Here is a 23273-nt window from a genome sequence, read left to right on the forward strand (position 1 = left end):
TAGAGTCCAGCATTCAATCTTTTTGTCTGGTTTCCTCACTGAGATCTAGAAGATATTTTGCTGGTGAGGGGTTAACACTTTCACTACCTTTATAGTTTTCAAAGTGGAAATATCTTTATTGCTTTTAGTAATTAAGAAACTAATAAATAGATGTTCTTTTAAAAAGCATTCAATAGTACAGAAATAGAGAAAGTAGAAAATTAAAGGCTCCATAACCCCATTCCCATGTAACCATCTGCAAAAGGTATGGGAAGCTTCAGTCATAAATACAAAGAAATATAATACATGAAAAAAATAAGGCAATTATTAACTCTAGGAAAAATGCAATCATAGCACACTCATTAGCTCTGAAGTGAACAGTATTTCAATGGTCCTAAAATAAAAACAATAAAATATGGATTTAACCAAAAATTTTAACATAGCCATGTTGGGAAGGTGGAGGAGGGCAGAGGGGGAGTACAGGAGATTGAAAAGTCTTCCTTCATCCTTTTATGGATTAAGTGGCAGAAATATATGTATTTTATTTAGCAAGATGTATGTACACGTGAAAAGACACAAATATAGAAGCTGGCTGTTTTTGGGGAATGCAACTTTGTGCCAAAGGACAAATTACTGCTCTTTGGTTACAAGCCTTTGAGAGCTACTTTACTTTAAATTTTATGGGTAATTACAATGTATCCAGATTGGGATAAAGCTAAAAGAAATAAGATGACAAAAACACCTACATTTAAAAATAAAATTCTCTTGAGAAAATTTTATTAACATTAATAACAGTAAATCATTCAACCTTTTCAGTCTTTGAGAGGTTTTTGTTTTAAAGATGAAATTTATTTCAAAAGTCCTCAAATAAGCCAATCGTGAATAAACTTTTATAATGAACTTCTCAAACAAATCTTTTTACTTATCTACCTTTTTTCTTGGGATGACAATAGCATTATTATGATAGTATTGTTTTCTTTTTTATTCAAATGAACTGTTTTCAAGATTAACGATTATTAGCAAATCTTGATGCAAGATAAACATGATACTTTAAAATTACTTTTCAATTTCCTATGAACGATTTTAAAGTAAAAAACTATTTGGTACTAAGTGTTCTTATGTTCAAATTCTAAAAGTAATCTTTAGTCCCAATGGAACTTGGTACTCCAAGATTTAAACATTTTTTTAATGATATTGACATAATATATATAATTTTAATCACTAAGTTCCTCCTCATCACTGAAATATGTGCTTTTCTTTATCCTTGGGCGTCTTGAATCATCTGATGTTGAGGGACCCCCTGAACTGGGTTTCCATTTTTTTTGTTCTTCTTCAATCTTGGCTTGCTGTAATGTGGTTCAGAAAACAAACAAAACAAAATCAGGAATCTGTTTAATATTATTTATAGTCCACTGATTCAAAACATGGCAAAACATACATCACAAGTGCCAGCACTCTCTACCCTCCTAGCCCGTGCAGACAGTTCTACTCCATTGAGATGCCATTTCCCTACCCCCAAGTTTTGTCCCAGTCTTACCATGTTAATTGAAATTATTCTAGACAAGTTCTACTAATTAACAGGCATGTGAAATGAAGCCTACTTGACATCCCTGTTGGATGTGGGAATGTTACATAAAATACGACATTAGTTAACTAAAAGGAAAAAAATAAATTGATGTATGCATTTACAATTTATCAACTACATTAAAACAAAATAGGTGGTTATATAAAATCAGGAAGTTATACACCCTTCTTCAAAAAATGTTTCGTATACTTGTATTAGGACCTTTAATGGTCAAAAATATGTTTTTGGTTTGTTTTAAAATGAAGCTTCTTTTAAAACAGTATCTTCGATTTAATAAAATCTTTTCCACTGGGCTAAATTCACCTGAATCAAATAGTTCTGTTCAATTCTATAATGAAAACAGATTAAGACAGTAAAAGTGCTGTGGGGCCCTTAAAATCTAGAAAGAACCGATAGGCACTTTTCCACCACACTGTTCTAAAGACCTTAAAGAAAGAGTCTATCCCCTAAAGTTTAGGGGCAAAGGGGAAAACAGAGGTTGCTATCAGGAGATGATTAATAAAGTAAGCAAGGAATATAAAACTGTTAACTCAAGGCAGCTATGGCATATGGTGCCTTAGAAAAGAACTACTTAGTACCTGGAAAGCTATGGCCTGACTGAGGCTGTCAAGAGCAGGATCTTCCCCTTCATCATCACTTTCTTCTACTTCTTCACTAAATTATTTAAAAAAAAAATCAGAATGCACTTAATCAATAGGAAAAAGACAGAAGCTACACAATAATGTATTTGGTAAGAGTGGATATACATACATTTCTTCTTCTGGTTCAGGAATTTTCTTTTTTTTCTTTTTCTCTTTCTTCTTTGGAGGTTCACGTTCTCCAAGCATATTTTTAGGACAGGCATAACTTAAGTGTCCACTTTCCTTTTGTTTCCCATTAAAAAGGAAAGGAGAAATATTACATTTGTTGTGTTATTAACAGAAACTTGGCTCCTTAAGACTAAAATGTTTTAGAACTTAAGAAAGAATATTGTCACACAGGGGCCTCCCTGGTGGCACAGTGGTTAAGAATCCGCCTGCCAATGCAGGGGACACGGGTTTGAGCCCTGGTCCGGGAAGATCCTGCATGCTGCAGAGCAACTAAGTCCGTGCACCACAACTACTGAGCCCGCGAGCCACAACTACTGAGGCTGCAAGCCACAACTACTGAAGCCCGTGTGCCTAGAGCCCATGCTCCACAACAAGAGAAGCCACCGCAATGAGAAGCCCGTGCACCACAATGAAGAGTAGCCCCCACTTGCTGCAACTAGAGAACGCCCGCACACAGCCCAAATAGGAAAGACCCAACACAGCCAAAAATAAATAAATAAATAAATTTAAAAAAAAGAATATTGTCACACAGGGAATATACACAAAGATACAGAAATTATACACAAAGAAATTAAAATATACACAAAAAATTAAAATTAAATTAAATATTAAATTACTTTAATATTTAGAAGGAAGAGATTATATTATAACTCTCAATAAGGAAGTATTTTAGTCGTTTCACTAAGAGTAAAAGAAGTTTTCTTCCTTCAAACATTTTAAATCTGAAGATTCAGGATATAAAATAATTCAAAATTTAAATGGACCATCTACCTTAGTTGTAAAAATTTTAAGTTATTATGATAAAATGGGGACAAAACTATTGCTAACTTCCAAGATGTTGCTGAACATTTTCTTTTAAAAACAAATGGAAAATTTAAAGTCTTCCTCACTTTTCCTATCAATTAATTTCATTTTGCTTCTTTCATATCTGGACTATACCTGCACTGTCCACTTATGGTAGCCACTAGCTATAATTCTCTTGTGGTTACTGAGAACTTGTCTGAATTGATGCATACCGGATTGTGAAGACAGTATGAAAAAAGAATGTAAAATATTATAATTTAAAAAATTTTTAATTACCATAATTCAAATGAAAATATTTTGAATTAAAATATGTTTTTACCCTGTTTATTTTTTTAATGTGGCTAATAGAACATTTATAATTAAATCTGTGGGTTGCATATGTTTGTATTTGACAGTGCTGGACTAGCCATAACATTATAATGAGCCATAACATGGTTTGAGTTGTAAAACGAGACAATGAATCTGTGTATTAGCTTACCAAAGTACCTTTAGAAGTAATATGTGAGAATGAGGGTGTGTGGAGAGGCTGAGCCAAGATTAGAGCAACAGAAGAGAAAAATAATCATGCTTTTCAAGTATATTTTACAAAGCATCAAATAGACTGTGTACTTTGTATAGCTGGGGATGTGGCTGAACCCAAGAGGTGTTATTGTTAATGAACTGCTGAGAGGATGTACTTAGAGAACCATTTTTCAAACTGTTTTTGGAATAATGGTATAACAAAAACTGTTAACATATCCCATACAAAAAAAAAAAAAAACGGGAGCAGGGGTTTAATAGTGAAATAGCTTTGGGAAAAATCAGGCTAAAATAAATGTAAACAGATTTTTGTGGGGGGAAGTTTTAAGAAGTATTATAATGTACTAAGTATAATATGACAAATCTATGGATCCATAAACCAAAAAGACAGATTAACAGATTCATCCAGGAGTTCTCGGATAATTTAATATTTACTGTGAATATGTGGATATATACTTATCTATCGACCATAACAACTCCACCCTCCTTTCATTTCTTTTTCTTTTTTTTTTTTTTTTTTTATGACGGACTCTGGAACACAGGTTTTGAAACATTAACTTAGGTGTCAGAATCATAAAAATGTACAGAATGTACCCAGTGCCTTGCTTGCTCTCTCTTTCCGTCCATCCATCCATCTATCTACTCACCCACCTATCTGTCTGTATATGTATGTAATTTTGAGGGGGAGTGAGTGGCCCTGGGGAAAGGACCCCAACACATTTCCTTCTATTTTCCATAGGATCATGTAGCCAGGACAATGTCTCTCAGTAATCTTTTCTTCAGTAGAAAGCTCCCCATTAACCTCTGGATCCTGCTTTTTAGTATATATAAAGACATTTTAGAAATAGGCAGCAACAGACCCAGACTGAAATTCTCTTGATACAATTATGGGCCTTGGGCAAAGTTGTGTTGTGGCTATACATCTCTCCTAATCACCCAAAGTTTAAATGGATAACAACAGATGATGAGAACTAGATAAGAAAATCTGAGTATAGTTCAGCTCCTGAACTATACTAATAGGGGTACTAATAGGGGGGAAAACTTTTCAAAACAATATACCATAGAGGATGGGTCATATCATAATGTTTCTACTGATTTGTGATACTTAATCATTGGCAAAATATTATAGAAACACAAAAATTTATGGGTCACTAAAATCTTTCAGACAATAATGTAAGTAATTAGTCTTAAACTTTTTAATCTAACAACTTTCAAAGGTTTGGAAACTGGAGAAAATACCACCCTGTATTACCCAACTCAGGTTAACTTTACATATGACATTTCAATTGAGTTTACTTAACATGAGTCTAGAGTCCCAAAGTAAAACTTTCATAACCCGATTTTAGCCATCCAGAAGTCTTGGAGAACACAAATAAAACACTGATGTGAAAAATACCTTCAAGTAAACTATGGAAAATTATACTGTTTTAGGTATACTCACCCCACATTCATAACACTTAGATTTATCAAAGTAGTTTCGTCTTCGGATGAACTCAGCTGCTCTTCCATTGTCAATAGCAATGCTTGCTTTTATCACTCTACCGAATAACTACAACAGAGAAAAATGCAAATGCAGAAGGATGTATTTCACTGAAACCTAAAACTACAGTTATTGGATCCCATTTCCTCAAACCTTCAATTCCATTTTATTTTTTAGATTATTTTAGCAATTGCCCACTTAGGCGTGACAAACTCTTTCCTGTAGGATAGACTTTTATTCCTTATATTCTACCAGTGTTTTGGGAACCCAGTACAGTTTTGACCTCTTTTCTGTAAGTTACATACCCTCAGGACCTACTAATATCCATCAGACTTGACCATCCCCTCATCCCCACATTTTTAGCCTGGATAAGCACAAAGGCTTTTGGTTAAAAACCTTGTTGGGAATGAATGGCTTACCTGTTTGTTGTTTATTGCCCTGGTACAGTTTTGTGCAGAGTCTTTATCCAAAAATAAAATAAATGCAACCCCTTTACTCTTCCTGGTATCTTTATCTTTCATTATTGTAACCCTTAAAGCATAAACAAATAGCCAGTTAAAAATAATGAGGCAGCAATAAACAAAATATATGAATAAATACTTGAAAAACTCAAGTGGTCAAAAAGGGTTAATAAAACATTTATAGAGTAAGCAAGGAAATTAATATATTTGACAAATAGCTAACTCTTCAAAGTCATGGGATATCAAGAAGAATGGAGATGGGAAAGTGAGATACTGATTTCACACAAGTTAACACAGCTATGATTAGGAGTATCTGATAAATCTAACATTAATCAGAGGTTGAAGAATGAAGAGATTAGAGACAATGGAATCTTGAGGAGTAAGCATAATTCTTCTTCTCTATTGACTCCCTCACTCTGCAGGAAAAAACAAAACAAAACAAAACTGAGATGTTCTCTTCCACCCAAAATGTAAAGTGAGTTACTCAAATTATTTTTTTCTAGGTGTTAGAACATAACTATAATCTTAATATTCTTTTAAAGAATCTCCACTTCTGTGCTTCTTAGCCAGACTACCCAAGGTACGTAAGTGGTAGGGATGGTCATAAGAGCACAGAGCCTGTTCTTTCTCCTGATGCTTTACCCATCCCTAGTCCTGTGGTCCTCGCTCATTAGATGTCATTAAATACAGTTTAAGAAAATATTCAACAGGGCTCTTTGGAGAAATGGCTGACTCCCAGGCTGGGATAGGGTATGTACAAGGTGAACCTGGAACATTTTGTTATGTCAGAAAGGAAGTACTGGGGTTTCCCTGGTGGTGCAGGGGTTGGGAATCCGCCTGCCGATGCAGGGAACACAGGTTCGAGCCCTGGTCCGGGAGGATACCACATGCCGCGGAGCGGCTAAGCCCGTGTGCCACAACTACTGAGCCTGCGCTCTAGAGCCCATGAGCCTCAACTACTGAGGCCTGCACGCCTAGAGCCCGTGCTCTGCAACAAGAGAAGCCACTGCAATGAGAAGCCTGCGTACTGCAACGAAAGTAGCCCCCGCTTGCCGCAACTAGAGAAAGCTCGCGTGCAACAACAAAGACCCAACTCAGCCAAAAATAAATAAATAAATAAACTTTTTTTAAAAAAAGAAAGGGAGTACTTGAAAAAAAAAAGTAATGATGGGGCATAGCACAAGAACAGAGAAGCCAGTTGGAGGGAACACCCATTGGCCAAATCTAGGACAGTCTGAGTACCAAAATAATTAAATACAGTAATGAATTATAAGCCACATAAAAAAGGAATTCATAAGTCCATACTGATAGTAAATAAAAGGGGGAGAAAGGAGAGCCACTGAATGCCAAGGGATGACTGGGAATGTATAAGGGGTGCTAGAGTTGGAAAATCACCATTTGCAACCATCATGGTACTGGATCAGGCAAGAATTATCAACAAATGCTATGTCCAAAATGAAAATTTTATGTGGAATAGGATGTTTGCATTGTCTTAAGAGTGTCTCCCACTGACTGCTTCTTAGTTGCAAAAGGGAAAAAAAGTAATTATACAGTGGAGAAGTTGGTCAACGTCTTGACTGGGTGATCAAAATTAATATCACGAATGAGGGACAGATGCATGCTGTATGAATCCAGATGTGACACCCTCAGAACACATCACCTGTAGAGTATACCAGCCAAGAATACATAACCACCATGTAATCATGAGGCAACATCAGGAAAAGACAAAATGAGGGGAAAAAAAGATGGGTTAGAGCTATATTATTTATAAATGTTCCAGATTAAAGGAGGTTAAAAAGATGGGACAGTTAAAATAACACCTAACTCTAGACTGGATTCTGTACTAGAGGCAAAAAATTCTATGTGGGACATTATTGGGTCAACTGACAAAACTGGAACATGGATGACTGATTCAACAAAAGTACTGTATCAGGATAAATTTATGAGTTTGGTAACTGTACTGTGGTTATATAACATATAACCCTATTGTATTTTTAGGAAATACACACTGAAGTATTTAGGAGTAAAGGGTGATGATGTTTATAACAGCCTCAAATGACTTATAAAAGCAAACTGTGTGTGTGTATGTATACACACATATATATATATAGACATACTCATATAGGTGTGTACACACACACACACACACACACACACACCCATACATGCACACACATTGGGCAGAGTGCAAATGATAAAGTAAATGGGGATGAAATGTTAATAAGTGAATCTGGGCAAGGGATATTTTGATGTTCTTTGTACTATTTTTATAACTTATAAATTTGAAATTATTTCCAAATAGCAAAAAAAAGAGACACAGCTCTAAGACAAAGCTTAATAATTTTCTAAAAACTGAAATGAGAGGAAAACAGACAAGAGAACATGAATGAATAAACAGAAATTTGATTTAGTATTACATTTCACATATTAAAATTTATTTTATTTGGATTTGGGATTAGGTACCTATAGAGTCATTGGAATGAAATTGGTAAAAAGATGCCACTATATTAAGAAAAGCGATGTCTTATTTCATTAAAAAATATAAGTTACAATAATTTAGGGAAAAATGGGCAACTAAAATGGTTTACTTTCTCAAAAGGCTGCATCTGTTTATTCAATGGGCTGAAGTCAAGCACTTGATGCAGCTCAAGTTTAGGCTGGTTTTCTTCAAAGCCACACCAGTTAGCATAAACAGGAGTTTTTAACTAATTTTAAAAGAAGTACAAAGTAAGATAGTTACTTTAACTTTTTAAAAATTTCATAATGTTTGTGATGGTCAGCTAAAGTCATAAATCATTTTTTTGAAAGTACTATTTGGAAGTGTTAGCTTTCTAAGTCATACTCAGTTAATGATCTCTTTCATCTGTCCTCTCTTTTCTATTCCCACTGCTTTTTTTCTTGTCCACAGTGGCATTACTGTTTCCATAATCTATTCTTATTGGTTCCTTTGATGTTAATTTATGCTCATATGCTAGTGGAAAAGTCTTCTACTTGAAGAATAAATAAAATCACTTATTCCTTTGCTCAAAAACCTTTGGTTCTTCAAGTTGCCTATTCTTTGGTCCAGCAACCAGTACCCTTCATGATTATGGCTCGCATTTCCCTCATCTTTCACTGCTCCTCACTTGCAAACTATGAGGTGTAGCCACAAGAAGGCACTCAGTGTTCATGGAGCATGGCCTGAACTTCCCTTAAACTGGTGCCTCTGTTCATATGGCTTCTATCTGCTTTCAAATCTCAATGTTTTGCCCATTAAAATTTCACTCCTGGGCTTCCCTGGTGGCGCAGTGGTTGTGAGTCCGCCTGCCGCAGGGGACATGGGTTCGTGCCCCGGTCCGGGAAGATCCCACGTGCCGCGGAGCGGATAGGCCTGTGAGCCATGGCCGCTGAGCCTGTGCGTCCGGAGCCTGATCTCCGCAACAGGAGAGGCCACAGCGGTGAGAGGCCCATGTACCACACACACACACACACACACACACACACACACACACACACACACACACACACACACAATTTCACTCCTTCTTCAGGGTTCAGAATGTATCAGTTCTTAACTGGAAATAATTTCTTCTCCTTTCTTTTCTGCTTGTCTCTACTGAAATCTCTGTATAAACAATGTCTCATCTCCCCTATTCAAAAATTTATTTTTGCAGTAATAACAAATCTTTATGTTTGGATACATGTGATGGAATTTTTACTCTATCATTTGCCAGGCACCTCTCTAAGCTTCACCTATAAAGTGTTCCTTTCATCTCACCTATTTCGATATAAAAATCTTCTTTAAGATTGTCTCTGTAACCCCTATTAATCCTACCTCAATATGTTAAAACAAAAAGACAGATATAAATGGGAAAGCAATTTCTCAAAAGCGTGTATCCATTTGTTTGTTCATGTGGCCATTCAGTCTTTCCATTGGCTTCAAGCACAGGTACTAAACACTGGCAGTATGACAGGTTTTTATCCTCAGGAAAAGGATTACAGCCTAGAGGTGGAGAAAGACCTATAAACCAATTAAAATACATTACTTTGATAGAGGTACCTTCTACGGTAACAGAAAAATAATTACATCAAGGATTTAAAAAGACAAACCTAGGATGATTCCCATGTCTCTAGCATGGGAAAAAAGCTAGATGGTGGTACCATTTCCTGATATAAGGTAGATGATGTACTCATTTAAGCACATGAAGTGAAGCAGACACTATTCTGGGAAACCTGGGTGTCATCCATAACACCTCCTTCTCGCTCACCCAACCCTTACATACAAAGTAAGTATATCACTAAGTATTACCCATTTTCCTGCCTAATGATCTCTCAAATCTGACCAGTCTTTACCTCTCTACCTGTATCATCTTAGTCCAAATTTCTCCCCTGGGCTATTGTTATATCTTTTGACTGGTCTCCCTGCATCTGCTCTTGTTCCCCTCCAATCCAATCTCTACACTGAAGCTGGATGGAATAAGCTTCTAAAAATTCAAATCATGTCACTCTCTCATTTAAAATTATTTAATAGATTCTTGGTGTCCTTAGAGGAATCTGCTTCCATCTCTGGACCTGTCTTGTGCTTTCTTCCTCTTGCTCACTCATCTCAAGTCACACTGGCCTTCTTTCTGTTTCTTGATCTCGCTTTATTTTCTCTTGCCACAGGGCCTTTGCACAAGCAAGTCCCTCTACCTGAAATGTTCCTCCCATTCTTTTAACCTACTTAACTCTAACTCAGTCTCTAGGTTTCAACTCAAAGTTTAATGACTTAGGTAAATCTACCCTGACTCTCTAGACTAGATCAGGTCTTCCCTGTTTATAGGTGTTTATAACTCTGTGTCTAACTTCATAGCATTCTCATGGCTTATAATTATGTATTTGTAAGGAAATTCATTCAGTGATTCTGACAGGGAAAAATCAAGAAAAGGTAAAGGTTAAAGGAATAGGCTGGAATCAAACTATTGGATTCAAACCTTGGATCCACTGCTAACCAGCAATATGATTTTATGTTTACTATGTGCTTCAGTTTTGTCATTTATAATATCAGGATAATAACAGTAGCTTCCTTAAAAGGTAGTTGTGAGACTTTAATGAGATAATTTATGTAAAGATATTAGAACAATGCATAGCATATTTATGTGTTCATTGTTACATATCATCATTATTAGTGTTCTGATTGATAATGATCACTGTTTGAAATTCCAAAGACCTAGTAGCATTTTTGATGATTTTTTTAATAGAGAAGTAAGTTTATAAGAAGTTAACCTCAGGATGCAGATGAACTTCAACTGTTTAACATGCATTTATCAAAGCTAAAAGAAAAACAACTAGGCAAGATAAACATGCTCTAAATTCTTGGGATTTTAAATACGACTTTAAATTTATACCAGAACATATCATTAGTTGTAAGATAGAATAACACTATCTTGCTTTTACTTTACACTCTCATTAACCCTGCATTGTTCAAGAGTCAACTGTGTTTCTTTTTATATTCTATTTGTTTGACAAATAATAATCCATTTATAGTATACTTGATAACACACCTCCTAGTACCTAAAATATATATTTAATCAGAGCCTTTAACTTATGTCTTATATTGGATAACAATCAGTTTTAGTTCTTAGTAATATGGTACAAAATTATATTATTTAAATAAATTAGGCCGTATAAAGGAATACCATGAAATCATTAAATACAAGGATGTATCTATATAGTACATGGAAAGATATTTATGATATAATGTCAAGTTAAAAAAAGACAACAAAATTGCATGTATAGAATTGTCTTTTAAAACTTGTCTATATTTATGTATACTAAAAAATTACTGAAATATACATAAAATGTTAACAGTATATTTTTATTTCTTTTTTATAACAAATATGTTTTATAAAAAATAGTAAATCTACCTCCATTAAGAAAATAATGGAGAAGTAAATTCCGATAGACTTTTTTTTTTTTTTTTCCTGATAGACTTTTAAATGAAGTTTCAAAATCTGATATACTTACTTTACAACTTTGCCATACTTGGAAAATATCTGAAACAAAAGACCACATAATAATTTGCAATTTAATTTAAAATCATAAAAAACATTAAATATTCAGGCTGTATATACTGACCACATTGTTTGTTGTGGTTTATGAAAATTTTTAGCCTCTGGTCTATAAGGTAAGCCCTAGAAGATATACTTTTTTAGTGACTAGCATAATACTCTTTTTTGGCTACTGGTGTCACAGGTATTTGCCTTAGTTCCTAAATTTCTGACAGAAGAGTGCATACAGAGAAAAAAATACACTCTTCATGTGTGGTAGATTGAAGGCACACACATTGCACAGCTGAGTGTTCCTGTGGTACATCCATGACAACTATCAACCCCACCATAGCTCCAGAGAAACCCTGTGCTTCAACTATCAATGTTGTGGAATATCACTGTTCCTACCCCCCCCACCCCATCAAGCAATCACTATGTCAGAAGACAAATCCTTACATAGACTGTTCATAAAACCAAAAAGCTTCTATAATGAAAAATCCAATCCCATCAGTCTTTCTGCCTCTACCCTAACATGTTGGTGGTACTTTACAGTTGGCCCTTTCATCCCTTTTACATCTACATCTTCACTCTAAGCAATCTCATCTACTTCTACTGTTTCAGCCGGTCCTATTTATTATATAATGCTTGGTACAAAAGTCCTTCAGAATACATTAATCTATATAATCAGTAATAATAAATGCTTGAGTTCTATAAGTTGTGTAACCATGGAACATAGTATAACTGATTGCAGTGTTAGTAATATGGAATTCTGAAGACCAAAAAGACAGTTTTCTCTCTCTTTTTTTTTTTTTTTGTGGTTTGCCTTTCAATTTTTCTTTTTTAAAAAAATTTACTTTATTAAAAAAATTTACTTTATTGAAGTATAGTTGATTTACAATGTTGTGTTAGTTTCTGGTGTACAGCAAAGTGTATATGTATATATACACACACATACACGTGTATATATATATATATACACACACACATACTTTTTCATATTCTTTTCCATTATGGTTTATTACAGAATATTGAATACAGTTCCCTGTGCTATACAGTAGGCCCTTGTTGTTTATCCATTCTGCATATAATAGTTTGCATCTGCTAATCCCAAACTCCCAATCCACCCCTTCCCCACCACTCCTCCCCCTTGGCAACCACAAGTCTCTTTTCTATGGCTGTGAGTCTGTTTCTATTTTGTAGATAGTTCATTTGTGTCATATTTTAGATTTCACATATAAGTGATATCATACGGTATTTGTCTCTCTTTCTCACTTACTTCACTTAGTATGATAATCTCTGGGTCCATCCATGTTGCTGCAGATGGCAATATTTCATTCTTTTCTATGGCTGAGTAGTATTCCATTGTGTGTGTATGTGTATGTATATCTATCTATCTCACATCTTCTTTATCCATTCATCTGTTGATGGACGTATAGGTTGTTTCCATGTCTTGGCTATTGTGAATAGTGCTGCTGTAAACATAGAGGTGCCATGTATTGTTTCAAATTATAGTTTTTTCTGGACATATGCCCAGCAGTGGGATTGCAGGATCATATGGCAACTCTATTTTTAGTTTTTTGAGTAACCTCCAGATTGTTTTCTGTAGTGGCTGCACCAATTTAGATTCCCACCAACAACGGAGGAGGGTTCCCTTTTCTCCACACCCTCTCCAGCATTTATTGTTTGTGGACTTTTTAATGATGGTCATTCTGACCAGTGTGAGGCGGTACCTCACTGTAGTTCTGATTTGCATTTCTCTAATAATTAGCTATGATAAGCATCTTTTCACGTGCCTATTGGCCATCTGTACGAAAGACAGCTTTCTACATAAAATTTCTAATGGCTTCTCATTTCATTCAGAGTCCTTACCATTGTCTATGCAAGCCCTATAAGGCACCCCTGAATGGGCTTACCTCTGACTGCCCCTCCTCTTCTCTCCACTTTACTCTGTCTGCCTGAAATGCTTGTCCCCCCTAGACATCTGCATAGCTGCCTCTTACTTCCTTCATGTCTTAAGCAAAAGTCACCTTCCTAAAGTCAAATTTCACCCCCAACCTAACATTTAATAACCCTCCTTTCCTGCTTTATTTTTTCTCCTTAGCACCTAACACCTTAGCATTAACTTAGTATCTAACAAATAACATCATTTGAATTTTTTATATTTCAAATTTTCTCTATCTTGCTACACTGTGAGTGCCAAAAGGGATTTTCATGTTTTTGTTCACTGATGTGTACCTAGTACTTGTAAGTGGTCCTTGGCATATAGTAAGTGTTCAATAAAAAGAGATGTTTCTATTTGGATACAAGGAAGGACACTAAAGTTTGTTTTCGTCTCTGTTCAAGACTCAAGCTATCTTAATTAATTAATCAAGTACTATGTCTCACCTATGCAGCATCTCTCTACTGTACTTAACATCTACCCAAAGTAGCAAAGAAAAGAGGGCACACTTGTAGATAGGACTCATGTCATTCCTTCCAGTCCCTCACAACCACCCATCTGCAGGACAGGCACAGAAGGAATTTTGTTCTCTGTAACGTAACAAGGTGAAAGAAGATGTTGGAAGGCATTTTTTTCTCCTCCAATCACCCCTGTTCTGAATTGAAAACAAACTTTATTAAACTGTTAAGTTTTTGCCACATATATAAATTAAGATATACTTTCAGGACTGGAGGATTAGGAAAGGGATCTGTTTTGCTTCCATCAGCCCTTCCTCCAAAACCTCCACCCCACTACCAGTTTCAAAAGCCAAGTAAGCAAGCAGGGAAAATCAGCATCATTATGCTAGTAGTGGCTTCTGTGTTTATAAAAAATTTGTTATCCTCTATAAAGCACTGGGAAATCTCTTTGGGAATTACAAGTGTCTAATTTTTTCACTTACTTATGTTTACCATAGAGGTCTTTGGTCTTAATGATTTAAGTGCATTGTAATGTATTTATTATGAATTTTGCCTAAAAGAACTGTTTGCTTAAGCTACATTTGTATCTCAAATAGAGAATTCAGTAGATAACGATACTAATACAAAAACTTACCCGGTATAAGTCATTGTTGGTCAGGGAAAAGGGCAGGTTGGATACATACACTGTGCTTTTACTTGGGGCCAATCCACCACTCATTTCTAAAAAACAAACAAACCAATCCAGAAGCAATCTAAACCAGGTATTCTTCATTCCAAGTAAAACCAATACTATAGGCAAGCGACAAATTTATATACTTTCCTTGTTAGTAATACTCAGGAACATTGACTCCAGCTGGGTGAATTAAGGAATTCCTTTTCTCCAGACACCACTTAAAAGAGTCTTCTGGTCCTTCTTTCAAGTAGATTCTTTACACTAACCCCTTTCAGTGATGGAATATGGCGTGAATGGAGAGGTGAGTTTCAAACAGATGAAGGAAAAACTCTGAGGCTACTCTTAACCTCCCCTCAGGCTAAGAGCAAGAAAGTGCTTTCAGATGTGCCTAATACCTTGCCTACCCACGTGAGAAGGAGCCTGGGAGCTCAGAAAGAACCTTAGCTGTTGATTTTCACTAATTTGGCTGGGTAACTTTTTGGTTGTCTTAATATTTTTCTCTGGAGCGGTGCTAAGAGGAAATTTTAGTCTCACATTTTGAGGATGTAAATAAAGTTCTTTCAAATCTCTAATTCTGCATATTATTGCTAAATTATGAAATGATACACTTCATTATTGGAATAGTTTTCAGTGCCCTGAAGGGCATTGAGCTGTATATGTATTTTTCAGCTTACAAGTATAATCTGTAATTCATTTTCATACCGTATATTGCAAAGTAAGCAAATTATCTCTGAAAATTATATCAGACTCAACCAAGTTCAAATTTTCGATTTAAAAAGTGTGTGTGGTGTGTATTTACGATCACAAATGTCACAATATTGATTCTAAGGCGTGCCAGTTCGCGATGTAATGGGAAAACCGCTTGATGCTTGGGATGTTTTGGGGGACAACTTCATCGACATCGGTCGCTTTTTAAAAGCTTCCAACTGAAACTCTTCACACGTTAGCCGTTCTGGTGAGAATGGCGAGGGCAGGCAAAAGTAAAGGTCCTGGAATAAAAAGGATGGCGGGAGAGAGGGGCAAATGTTTCCGGCAGCTGGGTCTGGGGAGGAGCCCGCAGGGAGAAAGGCCGCAGCTGGGTAGGCGTTTACCTTCAGGTGGGGCAGGCCCAGGAGACTAGAAGAGCGCGAGCCCTCAGCTCACTCGGGGCTCAACCCCGACTGTTCGTCGCCCCTTGCAGCTGCCTTGGCATCACGGGTCCTGGGAGGGATCAGGAGCCAGCGACAAGAAGTTAGCAGTAGTGCCTCTTCCAGGCTGTCCTTTGACCCAAGCCCCGGAGGCGGGTCTAGGGGCGGGCGCTTTTGCTGACGTCTTTGCGCGCGCCGGAAGTGCCTTCCTGGGAGCGTGGCGACGAGTGGACAGCTACGTTTACGGGGTCTCCCGGCGGCCCAGAGTCGGTGAGCGCATTTTACCTTTCCGAGAGGTGGACGGGGATGGGCACGGGCTGCTACACCGGGGAGAGGGGAGCGCGCGGGCGGGCGGGCCTTTCTGCGGCGGAACCTGGAGTCTCCCGCTGCATTTGAATCGTGCAACGATTCTGCTCCTGCGGTTGAGGGTGGAGAGACGCAGCGGAGTTTGGAATAAAGGGAAGTGTTGAGTCTGTGATACAGGTTCTCTTCTCTTTAGCATCATAGTATGCAAAAACAGGACTGAATTAGGTGACTTCAATGAGCCGAGGTCAGTTAGTAAGTCGGTAAATTTACTGAATGTGTTCGACGTACCCAGTTCGGTTATAGGCACTTCGGGAGCTACAAAAAAGTGTAAAGCGGCCCTTTTCTGGAGGATATCTCAGTCTCGTTGGGGAGACAAGGTCAACTTGGGGAGACTCGGATTCACAGAATTACTCATCCTGAATATTGGTATGGACAAATGTTAACTTTCTTGGCACGTTTTTTCTTCCTGTAAATCTGTAATGGGCACACACTGCTTTTTCCCCAAGTGGCTGTAAACAGGCCCATCATTCCGACAGAAAAACCAGAAAATAATGCAAGGTAGTTTATACTTAACTTCTACCCACCAGCACATACAGACCAGGCCCCTAACCACTTCCTGGGAGCCTGCGTGCCAGCAGCCTGGAACTCAGAGCCAATCCTGGAGCCTGCACAATCAATCCAGACTGAAGCCGATGTCTTCTAGAGAGACCGAAGTGCAATCCAGCCAGGGCGCAGCAGGATTTTGAGAGGCCCGAATGCCTCCGAGTCCACCAGGGGACCGCTGGGACTAATTCTCTTGTCAAACTTGTGGCCAGCCAAAACTGCCATGCTACACATCCCTGTTATCTTTGGTTACCGTCCAAGATGTAAGCCCCTTTGGTCTTCTATGCTACACCCCCATCCCTGTGCTGCTTTGTGCTCTCTCCTTCTGCCTTGATTTAGGCTTTCACTGCTTCTCCCTACTTTTCTTCCACATTTCACCCTTCAACACAACAACTGTGCTCTCTGAAACCTTTCTTCCTTGCTTAACAAACTTTTACTTATTCAGCCTTTTTGTGGGAATTTTCTTACGCCTCCTGACCCTAACTAACACTTGCTTTTTTCCCTCCAGCCCTTGCAATTGAGCCCTTTCTCTTGACACCTGCGTTTGTGGGTGGGTCATGGCTCTAGCCATGTGGAACTGATTTCACTTTCTTAATGCTTTTTTCTTCAGGCAGCGTCTTTGCAAAAGTTCTTTGATTTTCCTGATCCCTACCCTACCTTTTTCTGGATAATTCCTATACCTGCTTAAGATCTCCGTTTAGTCAATTTCTCTGAGGGGTGTTCCCTGACTTCTCATAGACAGAATTAGGTACCCTTGCTGTGTGCTAAGTGCCCTCTACTTTCCTTTTAATAGCACTTACAGGATGTATCCTGATTGCTTATCTCTTTGTCTTTGCTACTAAGCTAGGCTTTGGGGGAGGGACTGTATTTGTCTTGTTTACTTTTGTAACTCCAGTGCCTAAGTATTAATCACTGCAGTTGCTGCAGATACAGCCTCAGAAGTCAGGTGGTTGATGTAATCTCCTGACTTTAAAATGTAAAAATCTTTCAGAAGACGTCAGCTGCTACTCAACTACAGCTGATTGTGGCAGTGTGACTGTGTGATCCCGGCGTTGCCAGAGTGTCCAGTTTTTTCAAGGAAAGTTGGAAATATAGTTTCTTAAAGGGTTATCTTACAGTTTTTAAGTGTGGTCAATGGACTAAAGTTTTATTTAAAAAAAAGAAACCTGGGCCAAACATAAGTCACAAGTGGCTTCGCAGTCATTGGTATGGAATCTTTTGTAAGTGTTGTAGGCTTCAGAAATGGGCTTTCTGGGGCTTCCCTGGTGGCGCAGTGGTTGAGAATCCGCCTGCCGATGCAGGGGACACGGGTTCGTGCCCCGGTCCGGGAAAATCCCACGTGCCGCGGAGCAGCTGGGCCCGTGAGCCATGGCCGCTGCGCCTGCGCGTCTGGAGCCTGTGCTCCGCAACGGGAGAGGCCACAACAGTGAGAGGCCCGCATAACGCAAAAAAAAAAAAAAAAAATTAATTAATTAAAAAAAATAAAGTCATACAGGCCTGAGTCTGATTCCAGGCTCCGTATGCCTCTGAGATTTGAGCTTTTCAGAGCCTCTGTGTTTTTTTTCTGGAATGGGAGGGATAATATCTACTTCAGGGGAGGAAACGAAAGCTTGTTGAATACCTATGCAGGCTCATTCCCCACTCCTTTGCAATGCCAGTCTTCTGCCCCGGGCGTTTGTATCTTTCTCATGGACGTTTTATCTTCCCCAATTCCTTTCTGTTTTCTTGTATTCTACCATTGACTGTTGTTCATCCACATTTAAGCACTCTCTCAAGATTATGTTAAAATTTCTTGGCTTTTTTTTAAAGTATCATTGCCTGCATTTATCTCTCCCTGGGCACTGAACAATGAATTAGTTCCTGTGGATTCTTTATTTTGACCATTTTAATTGACATCCAATGTTATTTTTTTTCTTCACAGACTTTATATTTTAAAATTCATTTTTGTTTTAGATCTCTGGAATTTTAAACATTTTCAAGTAGAAGTAGTATTATGTAATTTTTAGGTTCAAGTCGACACTTAAAAACTTCCTGTTTTAATTTAGGATATCAGGAATACGTTTACCTTGCTTTAACATCAATGGATCTCATCCTAAGAGAAGTTTAAGATTTAAAAAAAATGTCCCAGGACTTCCCGGGTGGCGCAGTGGTTGAGAGTCTGCCTGCCAATGCAGGGGACACAGGTTCGTGCCCTGTTCCGGGAAGATCCCACATGCCGCGGAGTGGCTGGGCCCGTGAGCCATGGCCGCTGAGCCTGGGCGTCTGGAGCCTGTGCTCCGCAACGGGAGAGGCCACGGCAGTGAGAGGCCTGCGTACCACAAAAAAAAAAAAAAAAAAAAAAAAAAAAAATGTCCCAGGCAACTGTATAGGGATTTCGGAGGACAAGACCTGGGCATTAGTATTTTTTTTAAAGCTCTTTAGATGATTCTAATGTGCAGACAGGGTTGAGAATCACTGCTTTAGGTGCTAGAGCTAAAGGATTCTCATTGGTACCCTTTGCTCAAAAATGAAGTGGCATTAGTGTCATGAGAAGTGTGATAGGAGCCATAATCTAATAGTGCTCATTGAAAGTTTTCTGAGTAACCAAAAGGTACAAACTAATATTTAGGTTCTTCAGAATGGCTCATGTATTGGTCATATGAATAATATATTTATTTGATCAATATTTAATAAGTACCTTTACTGTGCTAAGCAACAGGAGTAAGAAAGGTACACGTTCATTGCCTTTGCAGTGGTGTTTAGATTGGGAGGGAGGAGAGGAAGGAAAGTAAATTGAATATAATGTTATATAGAACTAGTATATCAGGGTGCTTTAAGGGGCCCAAAGGAGGAACAGTTTACTCTTCCTGGAGAATATAAGAAAAGTTTACATTTGAGCTGAATCCTGAAGGAAGAGTAGAGGGTGAAGGCAAATTAGTAGAAGAAAGATATTCTAGGCAGGAGAAAAGCATGCCATGATATGGTGGTGAGAAATAGTGGCACACCTGCAGAACAAGATGAAGTTTGTTATGTCTGGAGGTTCTGGAGGCTGTTGGGGAATTGGTAAGAGGTGAAGCTGGAATGGTAGGAGCAAGGTCATAAATAAGCTTTTTCAAGTTTAGGCTGAGACTTCATTCTTTAGGATATGGGGAATAACTGAGAGATTTTTAAATCAGGTGTCTTATCAGAATGAACACTGGCTACAGTTTGCTGAGTGGAAGAGGTGACATCGGAAGCAAGGAGACCAGTGTTTTACTGTTCGGGAGTCCAATGGCTAGATTAAGAGCATATGAACAAAGACGGTGGTAGCTGGGTTAGGGAAGTGGAGATACATGTACCTTATATATTGAGGTGGTAGATATAACTGGATTTAGTTACTTAGATATGAAAAGTTTTGGGTCTTGTGTGACTCAGGTTTCTGGTTTGGGCCTTTGGGTGTCTGATATAGTGTCATTGACCAAAATGGGGAAGACAGGAGATAAAGCAGTTTTCTGAGAAGTGTGAAGAGCTGTTCTGGCATTTTGAGTTGGAGGTGCTGTGAGATATCCTCTTGAAAGGAAGTGGAGATATGGGAATAATTTATCCAGAGGGGGCATGTTACCAGCTTAACAGATTTACTCCATGAATACTGAGCACATACGTTGTGCAAATTATTCTAGGTGCTTAATATTAATCAGTGAACAATGTAGAGATTCCCTGCTTTCATATAGTTCCCATTCCTAGTAGCAAGGGACCGATAATATACATCAAAGTTATATAATATCTTAGATGATTAGTGCTGTGAAAAAAATAGCAAGATTAGGGGGATCTGGTAGAAAAATGACATTAAGAAGACATTGGAGGTGACATTGAAGGGTTAACCATGCAGATACCTGGAGAAAAGCATCCTGGGTGGGCAGTTGCCAGTGCGAAGGCCTATGGCTCATCTAAAGCATGAGGTCAAATGTGACCTAATTGCTAACCATGGTTTGCTATCAAAATAGTTACTGAATGAATATAAAGAGTGAAAGGAATGCATTTGGGAGAAAGCTATTTATCCTGAGTGTATTTAATACTGGAAGCTGGCTAGAGCGATGTGCAGAGTTTCTCTGTAGTCTAAGCTGCTACTGTAACCTTTTAGATAAAATGAAAAACAGATCTTTCTCTGTTGCCTTGCCTGTGAATTCAAAGCGTGAATAGTTTGATAGAAGGATATTGCCTGTGACTTTCCTGTTTCTCAGTTTCCAGTCTACTCTTGCCGAGAATTCAAGTCCTCCCTGTCATCTTCGCCCTCAATCGAAGCTAACATGACAGTGGTTGGGTAGCTCAGTGGAATGCTCTAAGAAAGCTTACTTCTGGGCTTCCCTGGTGGCGCAGTGGTTGAGAGTCCGCCTGCCGATGCAGGGGACACGGGTTCGTTCCCTGGTCCGGGAAGATCCCACATGCCGCGGAGCGGCTGGGCCCATGAGCCATGGCCGCTGAGCCTGCGCGTCTGGAGCCTGTCGCAAAAAAAAAAAAAAAAAAAAAAAAAAAAGAAAGCTTATTTCTTCCTGGACATAAATATACCATGATGGAGGGAGAATGAGATTTTTATAATCTACGACCAGTTATTAGCAAACTTCTAAATGAAGCCTACATTCCCCACGCTGAATTCTAATTCTGTTCTCTGCTTAATTGTCATGTAGAGGGTCCTTCCATTTTTCAGTTGTATTCAGTTTTCCTACGGTGTTGGATCAGAGAACTTTACTGGATGGAGTACTTCTGATGCTCTGCTAATGGGAGGAGATTAGTGAAGTGATGACAGGGCAAGTAACATGATCACTTCCCTGGGAGTCAGAGCACCTTAGTTTAAATTTAGCTGACTGGCTTCAGTTGCAGAATGGGTCAATAGCCTAAATCTGGATAATGTTATAAACATGTGCCGCTATTCAGAAAGTTGCTGTACTCATCAGTTATTTTAAAATCCTTTGAAAGTTACAAAAAAGATTCTTTGAATTCAAGGTGATATTAGCATATTCTTCCCTTATTATCCTATAGTACCTTCGTTATATGCTCCTGCTCTAATACCTTTTCCCTTTTCTGTTGTTTTAATTAAAGATCCGGCTTAAAGCCAATCTTCTTTACAGCCCAATGTTCTTTCTTTTGTATGTAATCATCAAACTGTGTCTTCTGTTTTGTTTTACTAACAGTACAGGGTTGCACATGGGATTGTCTATTTATATTACTGCCTTCCCCAATTATATAGGCTTCTTTTTTTAAAATTAATTTTGATTGGAGTATAGTTGCTTTACAATGCTGTGTTAGTTTCTAGTGTACAGCAAAGTGAATCAGCTATACGTATACATATATCCCCTCTTTTTTGGATTTCCTTCCCATTTAGGTTACCACAGAGCATTGAATAGAGTTCCCTGTGCTCTACAGTAGTTTCCCATTAGTTATCTATTTAATACATAGTATCGGTCGTGTATATATGTCAATCCCAATCTCCCAATTCATCCCACATCCCCCTCCCCCCTTGGTAGTCTAAGTTTCTTAAGGATAAAAGAAGTTTAATAATTTGGCATGGGCCTCACCAGTGCTGTTTGATTTTTTTGTGATGTTTTCTGCTAGTAGGTGCTAATTATTTTGCTACGCCAAGCTCTATTTAATTTCACCATTACATTGTGTTCTACTATTTTTATGTTCTTATTCTGAAAATACACAGTAATTTAGATAACAATAAAGCATTATATTCTGATATTGCTGTTTTGTAAAAGCAATAGGTATGGTAAGAGTACATTTAAAAACTCAATACCTGCAGATTCTGTAAAGGTATTAATAATATTTCAGTATACTCACTGGTAAGAGGTAACTTAAAAAATGAAATAATTGATTACAAGAGATTACTTTATAGCCTCATATTTCTATTTAATCATTGTAATATAGACATGTAAGCAATTTATTTGTTATTTGTAAAGGAAACTAACTTCCTTTTATAAAATTATTCCTATATTTACAATAGTTGAAATTTTAAATTAAGATCTTTAAAAATTGTCAACTTTTTAAGGTAAAGAAAATTTACCTTATTTACTAACCATTTTTGCTCGACACTGTGATTTCTGTAGCTCCGGGTAAGGTTAGTACTCCATTGGGGCATCATCAGGTATGAAGTCAAATATGCAAAGTTGTCATAGGATTAACTATAGGAATTGAAATTTTGGCCACAGTAGTGTAATATCTTGCTGTTTTGTGGATGCTCTCTGTTTCTGGTAGAAATTAAGTTCAAAATACAGATTGATGCCATACAGAAGTGATTGTTACATTCAGCAGTCAGCTGGGAGTTTGATGCCAGATAAACTCACATTAAAAATTTTTTTTCAACTGTGGTAAAATATACATAAAATTTTCCTTTTTAACCATTTAAGCATACAGTCCAGTGGTGTTAAGTATTTACATTCACACTGTTGTGCAACCATCACCACCACCCAGTGCTTTTCATCTTCCCAAACTGAAACAACATACCTGTTAAACAATGACTCCCATCAGATAAATTTGCTTTTATTTAGATGTTTTCTCTGTCTCTGG

The 23273-nt window shown here is 37.7% G+C and overlaps 2 protein-coding genes across 15 annotated transcripts in view; one reads left to right on the forward strand and one right to left on the reverse strand.

Annotated features, from left to right (window-relative positions):
* ZCRB1 (zinc finger CCHC-type and RNA binding motif containing 1) lies at nucleotides 1-16002 on the reverse strand. 2 transcript variants are annotated; one of them, XM_059082170.2, is made up of 8 exons: nucleotides 15807-16002; nucleotides 14677-14762; nucleotides 11623-11651; nucleotides 5596-5707; nucleotides 5138-5245; nucleotides 2315-2427; nucleotides 2143-2218; nucleotides 1-1325 (listed from the first exon to the last, which is right to left on the reverse strand). In XM_059082170.2, exons 2-8 carry the CDS (start codon nucleotides 14758-14760, stop codon nucleotides 1194-1196), a joined length of 654 nt encoding a protein of 217 aa, XP_058938153.1. In that variant the 5' UTR covers nucleotides 14761-14762; nucleotides 15807-16002; the 3' UTR covers nucleotides 1-1193. The 2 variants fall into 2 exon arrangements, with proteins under 2 accessions (XP_058938153.1, XP_066865189.1); XM_067009088.1 differs by having other exon boundaries at nucleotides 14677-15704; nucleotides 15807-15982.
* The window catches only part of PPHLN1 (periphilin 1), a 139780-nt gene continuing 132099 nt past the window's right edge, over nucleotides 15593-23273 (forward strand). Inside the window, exons 1-3 of one of the 13 annotated variants that reach the window (XM_067009081.1) lie at nucleotides 16047-16112; nucleotides 16441-16574; nucleotides 16736-17014. In XM_067009081.1, the coding sequence (XP_066865182.1) occupies nucleotides 16975-17014 (40 nt within the window). In that variant the 5' untranslated portion in view covers nucleotides 16047-16112; nucleotides 16441-16574; nucleotides 16736-16974. Of the gene's footprint in view, nucleotides 16113-16440; nucleotides 16575-16735; nucleotides 17015-23273 lie in introns of those variants that run through there. The other 12 variants (XM_067009082.1, XM_059082169.2, XM_067009084.1 and 9 more) reach the window with 12 other exon arrangements.

The sequence above is a fragment of the Kogia breviceps genome, chromosome 12 (genome assembly GCF_026419965.1).
Source record: "Kogia breviceps isolate mKogBre1 chromosome 12, mKogBre1 haplotype 1, whole genome shotgun sequence".
Lineage (NCBI taxonomy): Eukaryota > Metazoa > Chordata > Mammalia > Artiodactyla > Physeteridae > Kogia > Kogia breviceps.

Excerpts from the sequence above, each read along its gene's own strand:
- ZCRB1 (XM_067009088.1), bottom strand. The coding sequence starts at position 14,814 with ATGAAGAATACCTGGTTTAGATTGCTTCTGGATTGGTTTGTTTGTTTT. Across the intron at positions 2,428-5,137 it reads CTAAGTGTTATGAATGTGGG|GAAAGTGGACACTTAAGTTA; the intron begins GTGAGTATACCT and ends GGGAAACAAAAG. Across the intron at positions 1,326-2,142 it reads GTCAGGCCATAGCTTTCCAG|CAAGCCAAGATTGAAGAAGA; the intron begins GTACTAAGTAGT and ends ACCACATTACAG.